We start from the raw sequence: 16,282 nt of genomic DNA on the forward strand, positions 1-16,282 counted from the left end.
ATGCTTTTTTGCATCAAATAATTAAAGGAGATGCGATTTAAACTTCAGTCGGTATTAGTGTGTGTTTATGTTGATGGGAGAAGATAACCAATACTGCCATTAACTGTCATAGACTGCCATGTTATCATCGGTTCAATGAATTGTTCTTTATTTAATACTATACATATCTAGTTTGTGTTCTCATGTATACATTTTGTAATGTCCAGTTTTATGATCGATGATTATTTTCAAATTTTCAGCTAGTTCAGTGCTGAAGGATAGTAAGGACGGGATGATAAAGGATAAACATGGCTGTTCTTTCTGGTCCGTAAAAGTGTTTTGTTCAAATAGCACCAATTATGAAAAGAACATGGCGAACGTCTTTCAGTTCATTTTGGAGGAAAGACTGTCAACAATTACAATTTCTTTACTTGAAAATGATGGTAATATCAATTTGTATTAAGTATACCTATTCTTTGAACTAACGTATACGTATGTGGTGAACAGGTTGTTACATGCAAATGCAGATGAATCTCGATTGATTTTAATGTTTAGACATTATGTCTACAGGTCAGGGAGTTATGACACTTTTCAACAGCATACAACAGCAGAAGGTCATCAACAGGTCTTCAGTCCAGCGAGAAATTCCCGCACCCGGAGGCGTTCTTCAGCTGGCCCCTAAACAAATATATATATACTAGTTCAGTGATAATGTACGCCTAACTAAACTTCTAATTGTACACAAGAAACTAAATGTTAAAATAACACAAGACAACAAAGGCCATGAAACTAAGGAAAACGCCGGGAATAAGTGCAGCTCGTTCGATTCTAAATAAAAAGTGGCGTCAATCAAATCAATGCCCATCAATCAAAATGTAATATTAATACCAACTATTAAGATGACAAAACAATTATTCCCACTTTTGATTATATATAGTGATATTCATACAAGTATGCTTCCACTAAATAAGATGTATTTTTGTAGATTCATTACCATTACGAACGCAATCAAAGATTATTCGAGACCTTGTTTTGAAAATTGAAAATAATCCATATCTTCGATTAGTGAAGTTAATTGTTCTTGATAAACACAATTTTAGCTCGCTTTTATTAGAAACAGAGGAGAGGAACCTCCTCAACCGTAAATCAAACTGGATGCCGGTTAAAGATGGTTTAGGTATGTTTCATTTAGTTCATACTTTTTTTTAAATTTAGCCACTGCATAATTCAAATTACTAGTGAAATGTGTTGGTGTTCAAGATCTGTATATTCTAGTCTTCTTATATATATATATATATATAAATTATTCGAAAAACTAAGGATTTTCTTAACACAGACATAGATTACCTAAGCCAGATTAGGCGCAACTATTTAAAATATTGGGTCCTTAATGCTTATCAGCTTGATACTTGTTTGACCTTCTAACTATTGTGATCTCATAGTCACTGATGAGTTTTTTTATAGACGAAACGCGCGTCTGGCACAATAAATTATAAGCCTGGTACCTTTAATAGCTATACTTATACTGATTGTAACTTTAGGTTTACTATGAATTCGCATTAAGGACGATGCATGGATATATAATTAAATAGGAATGTGTGAATGAAACCTTCTATCATTATGGGTAGACTTTACATAGATAAATTCAGCCGTATAAGAAAAGCAAAATGAGAATGTTAAATTAATGTATGCCTTTTTGTGCTTCTTTGTTACATTTGTTGTTTATGTAGAGATATTAAGATGATAACACAATATTGACTGTTGTACCCCTATTTTTGACATTTTTACTCTTTGAGTATGTTTGTTTTGTTCATGCATCGTTGACAATTTAATGGAATTTGATGCGACTGTCATATAAGTGAGAGGTTTAGCTAGCTATAAAACCAGGTTCAATCCACCATTTTCTACATTAGAAAATGCCTGTACCAAGTCAGGAATATGACAGTTGTTACCCATTCGTTTGATGTGTTTGGACTTTTGATTTTGCCTTTTGATTTTTGATTTTCCTTTTTGAATTTTCCTCGGAGTTCGGTATTTTTGTGTTTTTACTTTTTGGTATGCTTTCCAATGAAACAGTTCACCAAATAACATATTATTGATTACTAAAAAAGTATTAGTAAAACCGATGCGACAATTTTGTAAAATCACAATTTTCTCCCAAACTATTTAGATCCACGAATGCTCGGCATCCGTCACTTTAAAGACAATACATAATATGTAATTTATATGTAAAATTATAATTCATTTCTTTGAATTATGATTATAATTCGCCGTTTCAAAATCAAATGCATTCTGGGTGTTATTTTCACAGGCGTTCATCAAAACGTTGTGATGAGTTTTAAACGTTCTAAACAATAGGAACTGGATGAATGACGTAACGTTATTCTCGTTTTTGTGTATGGACAATGAGATTACCCATAGTTCTTTTGATTCTGAGGCTAATTTGTAATTTAGTATAGCAGTTTATTTTTGTGTTGACATGAATTGTTATTGATATTGTTATATTTATAAATTTACTGTTTACAAATGTTTGATTTTTTTTAAATACTAAGGCTTTTCTACCTCAGGCATAGATTACCATAGCTGTATTTGGCAAGACTTTTTAGGAATTTTGGTCCTCAATGCTCTTCAACTTCGTACTTTATTTGGCTTTTTTAACTTGTTTGGAACCCAGCGTCACTGATGAGTCTTTTGTAGACGAAACGCGCGTTTGGCGTATATAATAAATTTAGTCCTGGTATCTATGATGAGTTTATTATGTTGATATAGTCAATACAATGTATTAACATTTAACTTTTTAATATTTTAGTCATATATATATTCAATTCAGGTTGATGTTAAAATGATAGAAATCTATATAACAAAATTGCGCCAAACAAAATATTAACAAAAAAATGAAAGTTTATCAACATGTGTATAACGTCATGCACATAATATTAGAGCGAATGAGCATATGAAGATTGAAACTTTTGTGAAGCATGCATTAAGGATTGATATATTTAATTCTATTCATCATTGCAGGCTTATCAAAACCTAGATTTAAAGCTGTCGCATATACGGAAACAAGTCAATTACCAAAACTAATCATTTCGGCACAGTTGGAAGATGTTAATGTAATAAGTGACTTAGAGGATAAATTGAAAGTATCATTAAATAATTAAACCAGTTGTAGAAAAGATGACTAACGATAAATAAAACATTCATAAAATCAAAATTGTTCATATTTTCTTATACTTGGAGTTGGGGTTTAAAGGTGCAGTTATCTATCATGTTTATCATACTTGCACCGATGTACAAACCATTGTGACTATAAGAAAAACAACAATTGTGTGTGTTGAGGTATCGTGTTCCAAATAAATACATAATCAACACGATGGGTGTCATATATGGAGCAGGATCCGCTGAACCTTCCATAGCACATGATATCAACCATAGTTTTAAATTGGGTTCGTGTTATTTAATAGTATAACCTTCAAAGACAAAAGTATGCTATGGAAATTGTAGGAACTGGTTGGTTATACAAATTTCCATTTTTATACAGAGTTTATATGTTTTTGAGTTAGTATGACGTCCATTTTGACTTAGTACACATTTGTGTTTGGGGGCCAGCTGAGTCTAGTCTCCATTTACGTGCTTTTCTGGCTGCGTTCAAGACCCATTGTTGGCCTTCTGCTGATGTTTGTTCGGGTTGTCTTTTGAACATATTCCCCTTTCTTATTCTCAATTTCAGTTTGATCTTCGAACTTGTCGAACAACAGAAATGTCCCGGCATCTCTAGGTTGTATACCTTAGTGTTATACCCACGAATTATCTCATAATTGTAGGACATTTGTACTTTAAGGGGGGGTCAGGATAATTGTATCGTTAGATTCAAATTTCTAAGTTGTAAAACGGAGGCAATGTTATTGCAAGTTTGGTTCATCATAAGAAGAACAAATCCGATGTTATAGCTTAGCATATGCATTATATAGATTAAATGGTACTTCCGTGTATAGATATTTGTGTATTGCAAATCTTTGGACGTGATAGTTTTCCTGTAAGAATTTTTTTTGATTTTTATACCATCGTGTGTTCAATATTAACAGGCAAAATGGTATGTTTTCAAATGAGACAGATATCCAACTAAGCTAAAATGAAGATGCAGTAAACATTCAAAGGCAACCATACAACCTTCGACAATTAGACAAACCCATACCGCTATAAAAGATTCGATATGAAAAGTGTGCAACAGTTCAATTGCAAACATTAACGGCCTAATTTCTGAAAAGTAATTTCCAAAAATTCATATATGACAGATACGGTAGTTTGACTACTTAGCCCACTCGGCTCCGACGTCCTCAAATAAAGAAAACCTGTTACATTGCAATCTTTAATACAAATTATCTGCAATGGTGAATCCTTCAAACAAGAATAGATAAGGAAACATTATTGTGTAGAAACAATAAACACAATATCAGCACGGCACTGACAGTTGAAGGTATTGCAAGTTTCCTATAAAGTTGTCGACAAAACTGCAATCATTGATGCTTATGTGTTCTCGATCAAAGCAAACATAACTTGTTTTTGGAATGAATTTGTCTGAATGACTGAAAATTATCAGTTTTTAGAGAGATCCTCATGCCACCCATCCTCTACTTTCAGAGGCATAATTAAAGGAGAAATGCTTCGCTTTAAGAGATGTACGAACGATCCAGTAGATTTGCAAACACAATATGCGTTATTTTCTCAGCGCCTTATTAAAAGGGGATATCCAAAAAATGAAATTAAAACTGTTATGCAGGAAGTGACTGCAAAACAAAGAATAGACACATTAATGGTAAAGCCCAAATCTGTATTACAGTCGCCTCCCTTGGCATTCTCCACAGTGTTTTCAAGACAGAAATCATACATATAGAACAATATCTTAAAGCACTGGGATAAATTAAAGGATGACGAAGAGGCAAAACTGTTATTTGATAAAAGACCTCTGTTTGCCTTCCGTAGGCATAAAATCTTGAAAGACATAGTAACATCAGCAACTCTGAATAATTAATATGTTGCAGACTATGAAAATAGATTCTATACTTTTTTCGTTAAATTGATAAACAAGGTTAAGTAGATAAAGACTATAGAAAAGTATTAGTCAGACAGATCATGAGGTGTCAAAAAGAGCCCCAGTATTTTTATAATAAGTGTCACTATGCAATGGCTTGGGCTCCTGACGATGGACATGGCCATGATCAATTAGTTAATTCTAATTGGTCTAAATAGATGTTCGAAACACCTTATGATCTATGGAGTTGGGCTGCTGGGATAGGCTTTGACAACGATTTATTGAAATATTTGAGAAAGCAAAACATTTAAAACATTTTAAAAGACAATAAAACTTGACAATTTAAGTCTCAGTTGCATCGAAGGAAAACTTTTAAAGTTAAAGTTAAAATATCTGATTTTAATCATACTTTTATCAAACACTTTATATTTGCCAGATGACAATCTCGGACACAGAGGGTCAACCATTAAATGGACGACAAACAGTCGAATTGTGATAGATTGATTTCTAAGTGCATGACACACGTTTCTGTGAATAGTCTTCGACAAGATGAATGGTATATCATAAAAGTAATTCAATTTTATTTTAGTTTCTACAGATTTATCTTGGTGATCATCATAGTAACCGTCTTTAATGAATAATGAGTGCCATGCCATATAATGACGTCAATACCATCAGCAAAAGAATTATGATGACCCGATAGGTATCGTCCATTCAAGTTAGCGATCAGGCAATGGGAATACCACCAACCTCCTTTGTATTGCGCTGCACAATTAAGGGGGGAGTCATCAGCATCATGATCATAAGTAGAAAATGGCATTCCGTTATGGTTGTATTTTGGGTGCATGAGAAAGTTTCCTGAAATACATAGATAGTAACATGTGGCAAATGGTTCGATACCTTTCAACCGGTTGACTATATATTTCCGAAAGAAAAGAAATGCGTCACTCATGACATAACTGAAATAAATGGTATTTTTTTTTCACAAAAATGCATTTCAGAAGGGATTCACTCGATTTCAACTTGATCAATAACATGTTAGTTTTTTTTTAATATCAACGCTTATCATTATTGCAGTAGTTTTTTGTTTTATTGTGTGTTTTTTTCAAGGTTGGCACCATCAATATCGGCCCAAGCTTTATTAATACATATAATGTGTTTTTATCATGCAAAATGAAAAATAGAAATGGAAATAGCAGTGTGTGTAAACTTTTTTTTAATTGATCTTCAACAGGATCATGAACACTTAAAGAGCTATATGATTAAAAGAAATATATAAAAACATAGCCAATTGCATTAAGGATCAAATTTGCTTTATGCAGTTGTGGTATTAATGTTGCTCAATAATTTCCAAATGTATTAACAAGAAGTTTCATACTTTTATGCTATGAATCATGGTCATTCCGCAATACAGACCACTAAGATGTTGAAATCATCGGGGACTAACAACCTTCGACAAGCAATATCAACGACACAGTTGTGGTTCATATAAATGATAAATCCTAATTAAATAATATATTCCTATGATTAAGTGTCTTTGTAAATGCTCTAGTAGCTTACCATTCATAATTTGAGAATTAACGCTAACTCAATCGCTCGTTTGTATGTATTTATTTCCCTTTCTTTGCATGTGAGGCATTAGATTATTTAGTTCGAAACATGTATTTAGTTATTTACTTGCGATTCATTTTAATAATTATAAATTCATAGATAATATATATCTAACCTGAATCCCCTGAATAGTTTGATACATGTAACTGGTATTGACTCCACTCATCACCAACGAGAAAACTGGAATACTTTGCATATCGATCATTGCCCTCGAAATCTGATAAGTCGATTCTAAGTTCATGGTTACCACTTGATGTTATGCGATGGATTATATCATTTCCTGTTAAAAAAAGATACTTGTGATGCATAATCTAATATTTAGTATAATGTATTCAATGGATACAAAAATTGAAATTTGATATATCAGCTTGATACCCAATGTTGCTGATAAAACATATCAGTCAAGACAATTTATCAACAAAATAGAGTCCCAGTGACCTACATTACGACATATCAAAACTGTTTTTGACGAATACAATATGAATCAAAATAAGCCGATCTGACATTTTGCTCTTAATATACTAATACAAGCAACGTGTTTATCATGTACCGCTTACTATTACAGAGTTCATTTACATTTTTTTTTTGTTGAACACTATGTAGTGTTCTTCATGTTCTTTGTAATGTGTGGTAGGTTATCCTTCTGTTTTCTTTCTTGCTAGCACGTATTAATTTATAGATAAATGATCGTGGAGACCATCAAGTCAACGTCTTTTAAAATGACTTTGTGCAAGTTGTATCTTTTCAGATTTTCGAATGAGATTGGCTGGCTTTTGTTATTTTGATAAATACCGACTAAAGCATACATATTATGTTGATTTTATTAATATTGATGTTTGTTTTGCATTTAAATAATATTTCGTTTTAGAACAGGTTGGTCTTAAATGATATATTCCTGCATTTGCACGTCCGATATAATTCAACGTGTATTCCGACTTTAACTTAAATATTATTTAATCATTAACTTGTAATTTCTTAACCAATCAGCAACCATATTTACATACCCAACCAATATTCGCCATCAACAGAACCAAAACCCTCTTTATAAGTCAACCAATCTCTGAAGAAGTCAACAGAACCATTGTATCTTCTTTGTATTACCTGAAGTATATATATATATATCAAGAGCAAAGAGAAAGTTCAAGTTAATAGACTCATGTCAGTTATAACGTATAGTTGTTAAATTTAAAAAAAAAATATTTATCTATGAATAAAAGAAGCTGAACATGCGTTTTTTTCAAATCTAAAAATACGCACGTAACATGTTTAAAAACCTCCATTTGGTTTCTAGCAAAAAATAGTCTTATAAGCAATCACACTACATTTTATTACAGTTGTATTTTATCTTAACGGGTATAAACAAAATTACATATATTTAAGAGAACAGTATACGCCTGTGCTCTATTGCAACTCAAACAGATGTGAAGTATTTGCCGTTGTTCGACATTTGAAATATCAGACGATCACCTCTTCTAAACTCAGCATTAAGAAACTATACGTCCATTGATCATTCAAATACAAATGCCAACAATAACAACTTGTTATTTTTATATGTGTTTTATGATTTATTTCAATCTTCTAACTTCTGTTGAAACCTTTACGATTTTTCTCAGTACCGTTTTGTTTTTATAAAGGGACGTAACACTACTACTAAACGTGCATTGAGATAAGCCCCGCCCACCTACTAACCTAAAAGGGAATATACGCGGTTACTTTAAACCAATCATATTTCTAGAAATGTATGGGAGGTAATGTAAACTGTAATGCATGTCTTCAAAACAAGATTGGGACAAGAAGCACTTTCATATAAATAAGAAGGTGGGGTATGAGTGCCAATGAGACAACCCTCCATCCCATATATTTCAGTCTTTGGCATGTTTGGTGGTAGCTTTTGTTATGAAATACAAAGAAAACAGGTATTATTAGGTCGAAGAGTTTCCCCATACAGTACCTGAAGCAATTTTTACAATGACCGAAAAGTTAGACAATGAGATAAAAAATATATATATATAAGTCTGGTATATATATATGTGATCAGTTATAACTATTCAAATACAATATAAAGTATGTATACCGTCCAAGTTTTATTTTCAGTGGTCATATCACAGAATACTGGGACAGCTATATGCGAATTGAATGGATAGATATTGTTAATTCCATTAATCAAATTTGACGATATTATTTCTGAACATTCTCTTGGTAGATGGGTGTCTGGAATTTAAGAGATCAATAAATAATTAGTTGAAAACTTAATAAAAGCAGAAAAAAAACTTATGATATTCAAGCTTTTAATTTGAATAAACATCATGGAGCTTAAATTGCTTACATAGTGAATTCTACAAATATTTTATTTCTAGATGACATTATCAGTAGTATATCAATCATCTCAGAATTTACTGTAGGAAATATTTATTTCAAATTGCCATTCAAAGCTTATAAAGAAATGAAAACATGGACATCAAAATGAGGTACAAATTATGACACAGCAACACATTGCAAAGGGTATCCAAAATGAACTTGGTGGAGGTTGTCTCATTGGCAATCATACATGTACCACATCTCTTTATTTGTATATTAAATATTAATTTTCTATTCATTTGGTCATACTCAAAATTGTTTAATATGTTCCGCATTCTCAAATGCCTACAATTTATGACATATTATATATACACTTACTGTTTTGTTTTATAGCGGGGTCACATCGAAGTTCTCCGTTGCAATACCTAGAATTATTACAACATGCTTCGCAAACGATGTGATGACCTTCTTCTCTTCTTCCGAATATTGTTCCTAATGACTGGCTGCATAACTATATATATATAGATAGTTTTATATCATAAATTATCTGATGTATTAAACCCGATTGGCAACAACATATAAAACATATATATGTATATATTTAATACATGCATGTTGTTTACTCACTTCACATGGCAACGTATGTATTGTCGCAAAAAATACGAACGAACACTGTAGGTTCTAATATAATTTTTAACATGTGCACTTATGACGGAAGGAGGAATTTGCTTAGTATGTTAATATGTTGTAACAAATTGAAACATAAACATCAATTAATAAAACCCTATAGTACTTATCTATTCATTGATTCCAAGTTGTCCAGTAAGAAAATTGATGACATTTGAATCAATGAATGAATTCATGATATATCACCTCATCCTATATTTAACAAAAGTATGATTTTTTTTTAAAACTTCGGATTTTCTTATCCCAGAACCCAGGCATAGATTACCTTATCCGTTTATGGAACAACGTTGTTTTTTTTGGAATTTTAGGTCCTTTATGCTATTCAACTTTGTACTTGTTAGCTTTTATTACTATTTTGATTTGAGCGTCACTGGTGAGTCTTACTTTTGCTTTGTTCACACATCGTTGTCAATATAATATATAACTATAAACTGTTTGCAGTGTTTGGTTGATTAGATATTTTGAGTATAACGAATGAAACCCTTCAAGACAAAAAACGTTAAATCTAACTGGGGCATCTTACCTGTGACTTAGAACAACCAAAATCAAATAGAACTTTTCCAGATATTGTAGAGTATTTCTGCTTGAAGCAAACCTATAAGACACATAATAGATACAAGACAAATTAAGAAAACTGTTCTAAATTGATAAAATATTTCATAAATAAGAGTTATAATTTAGGAGTTCGATTTACTGGCGTATCGAATTATAAGCCTATTACATATTATGAGTTTGTAGTATTGTCTACTTTTAATTATCATATTAAAAGATTCTTCATAACCGAAGACAGAAAAAAATCATACATTTCATTATTAATAAACTCATCACTGATACCAGAATTGAAATTTTGTATTTGCGCCACAGGTGCGTTTTGTTTACCAAAGATTCATCAGTGACGCCCGGATAAAGAAAGGTTAAAAATGACAAATAAAGTACTAAGTTGAAGAGCATTGAGGACCAAATGTATTTTTGCCAAATACAGCTAAGCTAGATGGGTTGTCGTGATGAGGTAAGGTATGCAGATTTGTAAGTTCAATGTTTAACGTATAAGGTATGCACGAGGAGAATATTCTGTTATGCATGCCACTGTTGTTCTTTTTTATTGTCATGCTTGTATTATTTAAGGCATGTTAAACGTGGAAAACAAATCTTGTCGTGTCTTATCTACTACTGAATTTTGTCATTTACTGATGTATATCTTAATTCCTTCTTTTCATATGCTGGAGCAGCTGGATTCTCTAATTATAGAGTCATTCTTTACATTTATCTACGGTCAAGCATGATAAAACTCCTTAGATATGACAGTCTTGTATTATGTACGATGCAAGCGCGTTTTCTCTAACTGGTCCGTGACATTTAATTTAAATTAGTAAAGCAAATAGAAAGTGGTCGAGGATGAAACAGGTTCATCGTTAGCGTTTTTGTGTTACCTAGTTACGGTGACAAAACATCCAACAATGCTTTGGCTTATCACGTCAACTCACAAAAGAAAGCAAAGGACATACTGAAAGATCATGGCAATGGCAGGAAGACAAAACAAAAACAAACAATTGCACTTTACTGAACACTACGCGAAAATACACTACCTCATCAGTATTTATTTTTCTAGTTAATGCTTTTCTTTAATACGGAACCAACAAATCTTTGGAGTAAAAGTTGAATGTCCCTAGGCCTGTTCCAGTTGTTAATATTATATTAGGCAAATAAACAACCTAAAGTGTTACTTTGAAAGTGCAATATTGATGTGTATGCCAAGAAATTTGAATTTTCAGATCAAATTTTTGTTATAATCAAACGGACGTCTTCATACTCAAACGTACCCAGTACCTCATCATCTTTGCATGTCTCACGTCGATCACAATCGCCTGCAGTTTCAATACCAGTGCACGAAAGACAATCTTGACCACACTCTGCAATATAAAGAAAAACTAAAATAACAAAAATACAAAAGTCAGAGGAAAATATCAAGTAAGTCCTTAGAAAATGCAAAATCAAAAGCTCAATCACATCTACTATCATATACTTGGTACAGGGATGATTTTGACAAAAATGAACTGATAAGTGATTGAACCACAAGCTTTACTGTTAAACAATATGGTTACATTACATGTGTCCAAATTCAGCAGATATCTAACAAATAGCGTATATGAATATACATACACACGTTATAATATAAGGGATGCAAAATAACTACAATATTGATTGTGTATCGTTTACAACAAGAAATATAGAAATTTACATTTGCACTTTTGATATTGTTGAGCTTTATATTTGTAATCAGACTCACAGACACATATGAGTTACATTAAGTGAATTTTCATTTAAAAAACTTTTGGAAAATTAATCTCGTACGGTACTGCTAACCCAAAGTTAATATTAAGTGAGAGATTTTTTATTTTTTTATATCATATAATTTCAGAGAAAATTAAGAAACTATGATTTCTAGAATACATGTTCAACTTCAGATGTTTTCACAATCTAACTTATATAAAGCTGAAATTTAAAGATTCAATTACATAATAAGAGCAATAATACTATGTGTATCTTACTTATTGGTGCCACAACTAACATGAATATAACAACGATAAGCATCGACATCCCCAATATCTGTAAACAAAAGTAATCGTGTGAACTTTATAAAATCTTATGAAAATTTTCTTAAGAACGAGGAAAATGTATCGTATTTCACGTGTTTTTTTGTAGCTCTTAAAATTGCAAGGCAAATAAAACGAGGATACTATTTATATTCTATTTCGTGGGAATATACGTTCCATCTGGAAAGAAAAAAACGTAACTGTTTATTTTTATTTTTTGATCGACGGATCGTGAACTAAGCGAAGAGGGAATTTGATTTATTCTAATCATTTATTGAGTCCTGAAGTAAAATCTTCTTTTTGAAAAATAGCAAGCATTTTGGTTTATCATGGGATAACATAAAACAAATCTCATATCAGCATTAAACAGGACAACAATGGTATACCGATGCTCATAATTCATAAATCGAATGACCGAAAACAAATCCGGTTATAAAACCAATCGAATGCAATGTTAGCTGTGAAGTTTTCTTTTTCTGCTGATGCGACTTATAAACCAATCAGCAATCAATAAATTCAAGCAAATTTCATTAACAATACTAAAGAGGGATTCGGATCTCACAAAACACGTTTAAGCCCACACCATTCACCGGTTGTTCCAAGTAAGGAGCCTCTTGTTCTTGTCATAGACCAGCTTTAAACCCCCTCCTTTTCCAGGGGAGGAGGCTTTTATCGCTGCGTTGAAGGCTTGATCTGTTTTCTCCTTTTTTCCTTCAGGATTTGTCTCTTTGACACATTCCCAATTTTCATTTTCAATGGGTACTAGTGCGTGAAGAATAAATACATTCTCGTACGTAATACATATATATCTATTTCATCATAGATATTGAGTACCCGATAGCGATGCTCTTCGATATTTGAACCTTCTCATCATTTCGAATGCTCCAACACATATTAAGGAATACAGATTTACCTTTATTTCGGTAAAACTTAGAGCCCCAAGCAAACGTAACTAACCAGTTGGTCTCCGTCTTATCTCATTAATATTATGTGTCTAACCTACATTTCTATCTTCTGTATTTATCTGTACTTTCAAGTACAAATCACGAAGTCATTATTGTATGTGTATTATGAACATAATACACATGTATATAGATAGGAATATAATGGGAGGCTGAGATTTTTCTCCTTTTTACAGATAGTGATCAAAAATGTAATATTGTCCGACAGTGAACATATTTCACTTACTCAAAAGGCAATATTCTGTTGGCTCATTTCTAAAGCGGAGTAACAGAACTATATTTGTACAAGTACAAGTACAAATAAAACGCATAGTGATTTGTGTAGTTTTTATGTGTACTATTATGACCGGACAATTTGGACAGTGCAATGAAATAGTTTTTGAACAACATTTTAGTTATTCAATTGTTTTAATATATTTAGGTTTTGCATGTATTTAATTATTCTAGACTTTGTCGTAAATTTAGGCATAAGTGTTTTACACGGATTATGTGTCATAATCTTGGACAAGGGTCTTAAATGCATTTACTCTATTTATTTCATTATTCATTCTATGTGACAGTTTGGACTATAATTTTCAAATACGTGTCGGACACTAATTACTCTTTTAATCTATTGTTATTTCTAATTTGTCATCTGTTAATCTTCTTAATCCTTTAATTAATTGTGCTTATATATAATGTTATTGTTTGTATGTTACATTACATTTAGTTTGGAGTTTGTTGTTCGGTCTTGCCGGACTGCTAAAATAAAAGTTTTAGGAGCGAATCTTCCTTCTTGATTTACATTTAGCCGAATAGCCATTTCACCCGGCTATATCTGGTGTTAGGACGTACGGGCAACGCATCTTTCGGATACCTTGTTCTACCTGTGAAGCTGACCCCCAGCAAACAGAAAAATGGATACGCAGAGAACCAGAAATTTTGGCCGAAACTGGAGATACCAGATGTCTGATAATGGAGCTACCTTTCAGACCAGAAATTCAACGCAACATATGGACAACTGCCTATGTAAGTTTTGTGGAAAGACTGTGAACAATCAATTTCATTTTAGACAATGTATAGCAAAAACGTCATTTTGCTATAAGTGCAGAAATTTTGGACATTTCGCCAGAATGTGTAACTTTCATAGACAACCGGACGTGAAAGTTGTCAAAGTTAAATCGAAATCAAAGTTACGCCGCGACGCAGAAAGGATGAGGATATTCAAAGAAAACAAAGCTATGTCAATTTTTCCTTGTGCGGAACTTACCACTAATGAACTGATGGACTTCTTTCCCTCCTTTAATTATGATAGAGAATTCATTGATAGCGTTATACTCAGGCACGACCGAGTGCATTCAGAGAGAGTGAAGTTTGAAATCAAAAGTATTCATTACGAAAAGAAATTCAAAGAGCTGAAACAAGAGCATAACAGTGTAATTCGCAATTTAGAAAAAAATCAAAAACAAGGTGCAGATGATAAAAAAGAAATAGAAAAATTACAGGAACGCAATACGGATCTAAAAGCAGTTCATTCTCGGCTATACGATCAAAGATGTAAAGCCATCGACCAGCAATATCAATTACAGCGCGACAAAGAACGTATGTTGAATCGAATCACAACACTAGAAGACGAACTGGACAATATTCGGAAAAATACAAGAGAAGATAATCATCCAAACCAAAACTATCGATACAGAGGACGCCACAACCACAGAAGAAACTTTCGGAACAATTTCAGATGAACATAATATTAAGACCCGGGTCGTGTCTTCAGAGGCCGCGGGAATATATGACCGGACAATTTGGACAGTGCAATGAAATAGTTTTTGAACAACATTTTAGTTATTCAATTGTTTTAATATATTTAGGTTTTGCATGTATTTAATTATTCTAGACTTTGTCGTAAATTTAGGCATAAGTGTTTTACACGGATTATGTGTCATAATCTTGGACAAGGGTCTTAAATGCATTTACTCTATTTATTTCATTATTCATTCTATGTGACAGTTTGGACTATAATTTTCAAATACGTGTCGGACACTAATTACTCTTTTAATCTATTGTTATTTCTAATTTGTCATCTGTTAATCTTCTTAATCCTTTAATTAATTGTGCTTATATATAATGTTATTGTTTGTATGTTACATTACATTTAGTTTGGAGTTTGTTGTTCGGTCTTGCCGGACTGCTAAAATAAAAGTTTTAGGAGCGAATCTTCCTTCTTGATTTACATTTAGCCGAATAGCCATTTCACCCGGCTATACTATAGTGGCCTGATTGCATGATAATGTTTTATTCGCATACAAATAGACAGCCTTGTATGAGTTTTAATTTTAGTTTCTTGTGTATAATTCGGAGTTTAGTATATGACGTCCATTTTCACTGTACTAGTATACATATTATTAAGGGGCCAGCTGACGGAGTTTCTCGCTACATTGAAGACCCATTGGTGGCCTTCGGCTGTTGTCTGCTCTATGGTCGATTTGTATTAAAACCTGCTGATCTGTACAGCTAATGAGTAAATGTTATACTTATACTGAGTAAATGCCCAGAATATACTTATCACTGGCCTGTATCTTTAGCCTCTCTTTTTTAATAAATTTGGAAATTGAAATGATTATAAATTTTAGATTCCATTTAATTAGAAACTGTTGACTGGTGAAAATAGAAAAAAATGAAGCAACTATTTCAGACTTTTTGATGTACTGATAAATTTATCTAGATCAAGGCAAGATTACTTGGTTATAATTAATTAGTACAGGTTATACGGGTGGTTACCGCATGACATTTGCATGTTTCAAATAGCAAAATTGTCGACAGGGAATAAAATAAATTAGCACTCAATGGTGAAGATATATGAAAGAATCTTCATTGTGCTTAAGCATGTTAAAGCGACGGTAGTTTCTCACTTTTGAAATATGGTAAGGATTCGTGTTGAAGACGGTGACTGACCGTACTTTGCCTATAATGGTTTACCGTTACAAATTGAGACTTGGATGGACAGTTCAACTTGTCTCAATGTCAATCATACCACATCTTCCTATATATAAGGAGTAATAAATTAAACTAACAAACTTAAGGAATCGCATGGATTACAATAAGAGCCACACCTGGTGTGTCAACAGATTTAAAGTCTC

The 16,282-nt window shown here is 32.4% G+C and overlaps 1 protein-coding gene and 1 long non-coding RNA gene across 2 annotated transcripts; both read right to left on the reverse strand.

The window, feature by feature from the left end:
- Positions 1 to 5,448: 5,448 nt before the first annotated feature.
- LOC134692344 (microfibril-associated glycoprotein 4-like) lies at positions 5,449 to 10,716 on the reverse strand. Its single transcript, XM_063552798.1, has 7 exons — positions 10,588 to 10,716; positions 10,131 to 10,202; positions 9,299 to 9,431; positions 8,697 to 8,833; positions 7,627 to 7,723; positions 6,738 to 6,902; positions 5,449 to 5,869 (listed from the first exon to the last, which is right to left on the reverse strand). The coding sequence occupies exons 1-7, from the start codon at positions 10,714 to 10,716 to the stop codon at positions 5,604 to 5,606; spliced, it is 999 nt and encodes a 332-aa protein (XP_063408868.1). The 3' UTR covers positions 5,449 to 5,603.
- A 716-nt stretch (positions 10,717 to 11,432) lies between these two features.
- On the reverse strand, positions 11,433 to 13,171 carry LOC134693364 (uncharacterized). The gene is made up of 3 exons (XR_010102392.1): positions 13,115 to 13,171; positions 12,157 to 12,214; positions 11,433 to 11,517 (listed from the first exon to the last, which is right to left on the reverse strand). It is a non-coding gene; the product is annotated as an uncharacterized LOC134693364 (long non-coding RNA).
- Positions 13,172 to 16,282: the final 3,111 nt, after the last annotated feature.

The sequence above is a fragment of the Mytilus trossulus genome, chromosome 12, assembly GCF_036588685.1.
Source record: "Mytilus trossulus isolate FHL-02 chromosome 12, PNRI_Mtr1.1.1.hap1, whole genome shotgun sequence".
In the NCBI taxonomy this organism is placed as follows: domain Eukaryota; kingdom Metazoa; phylum Mollusca; class Bivalvia; order Mytilida; family Mytilidae; genus Mytilus; species Mytilus trossulus.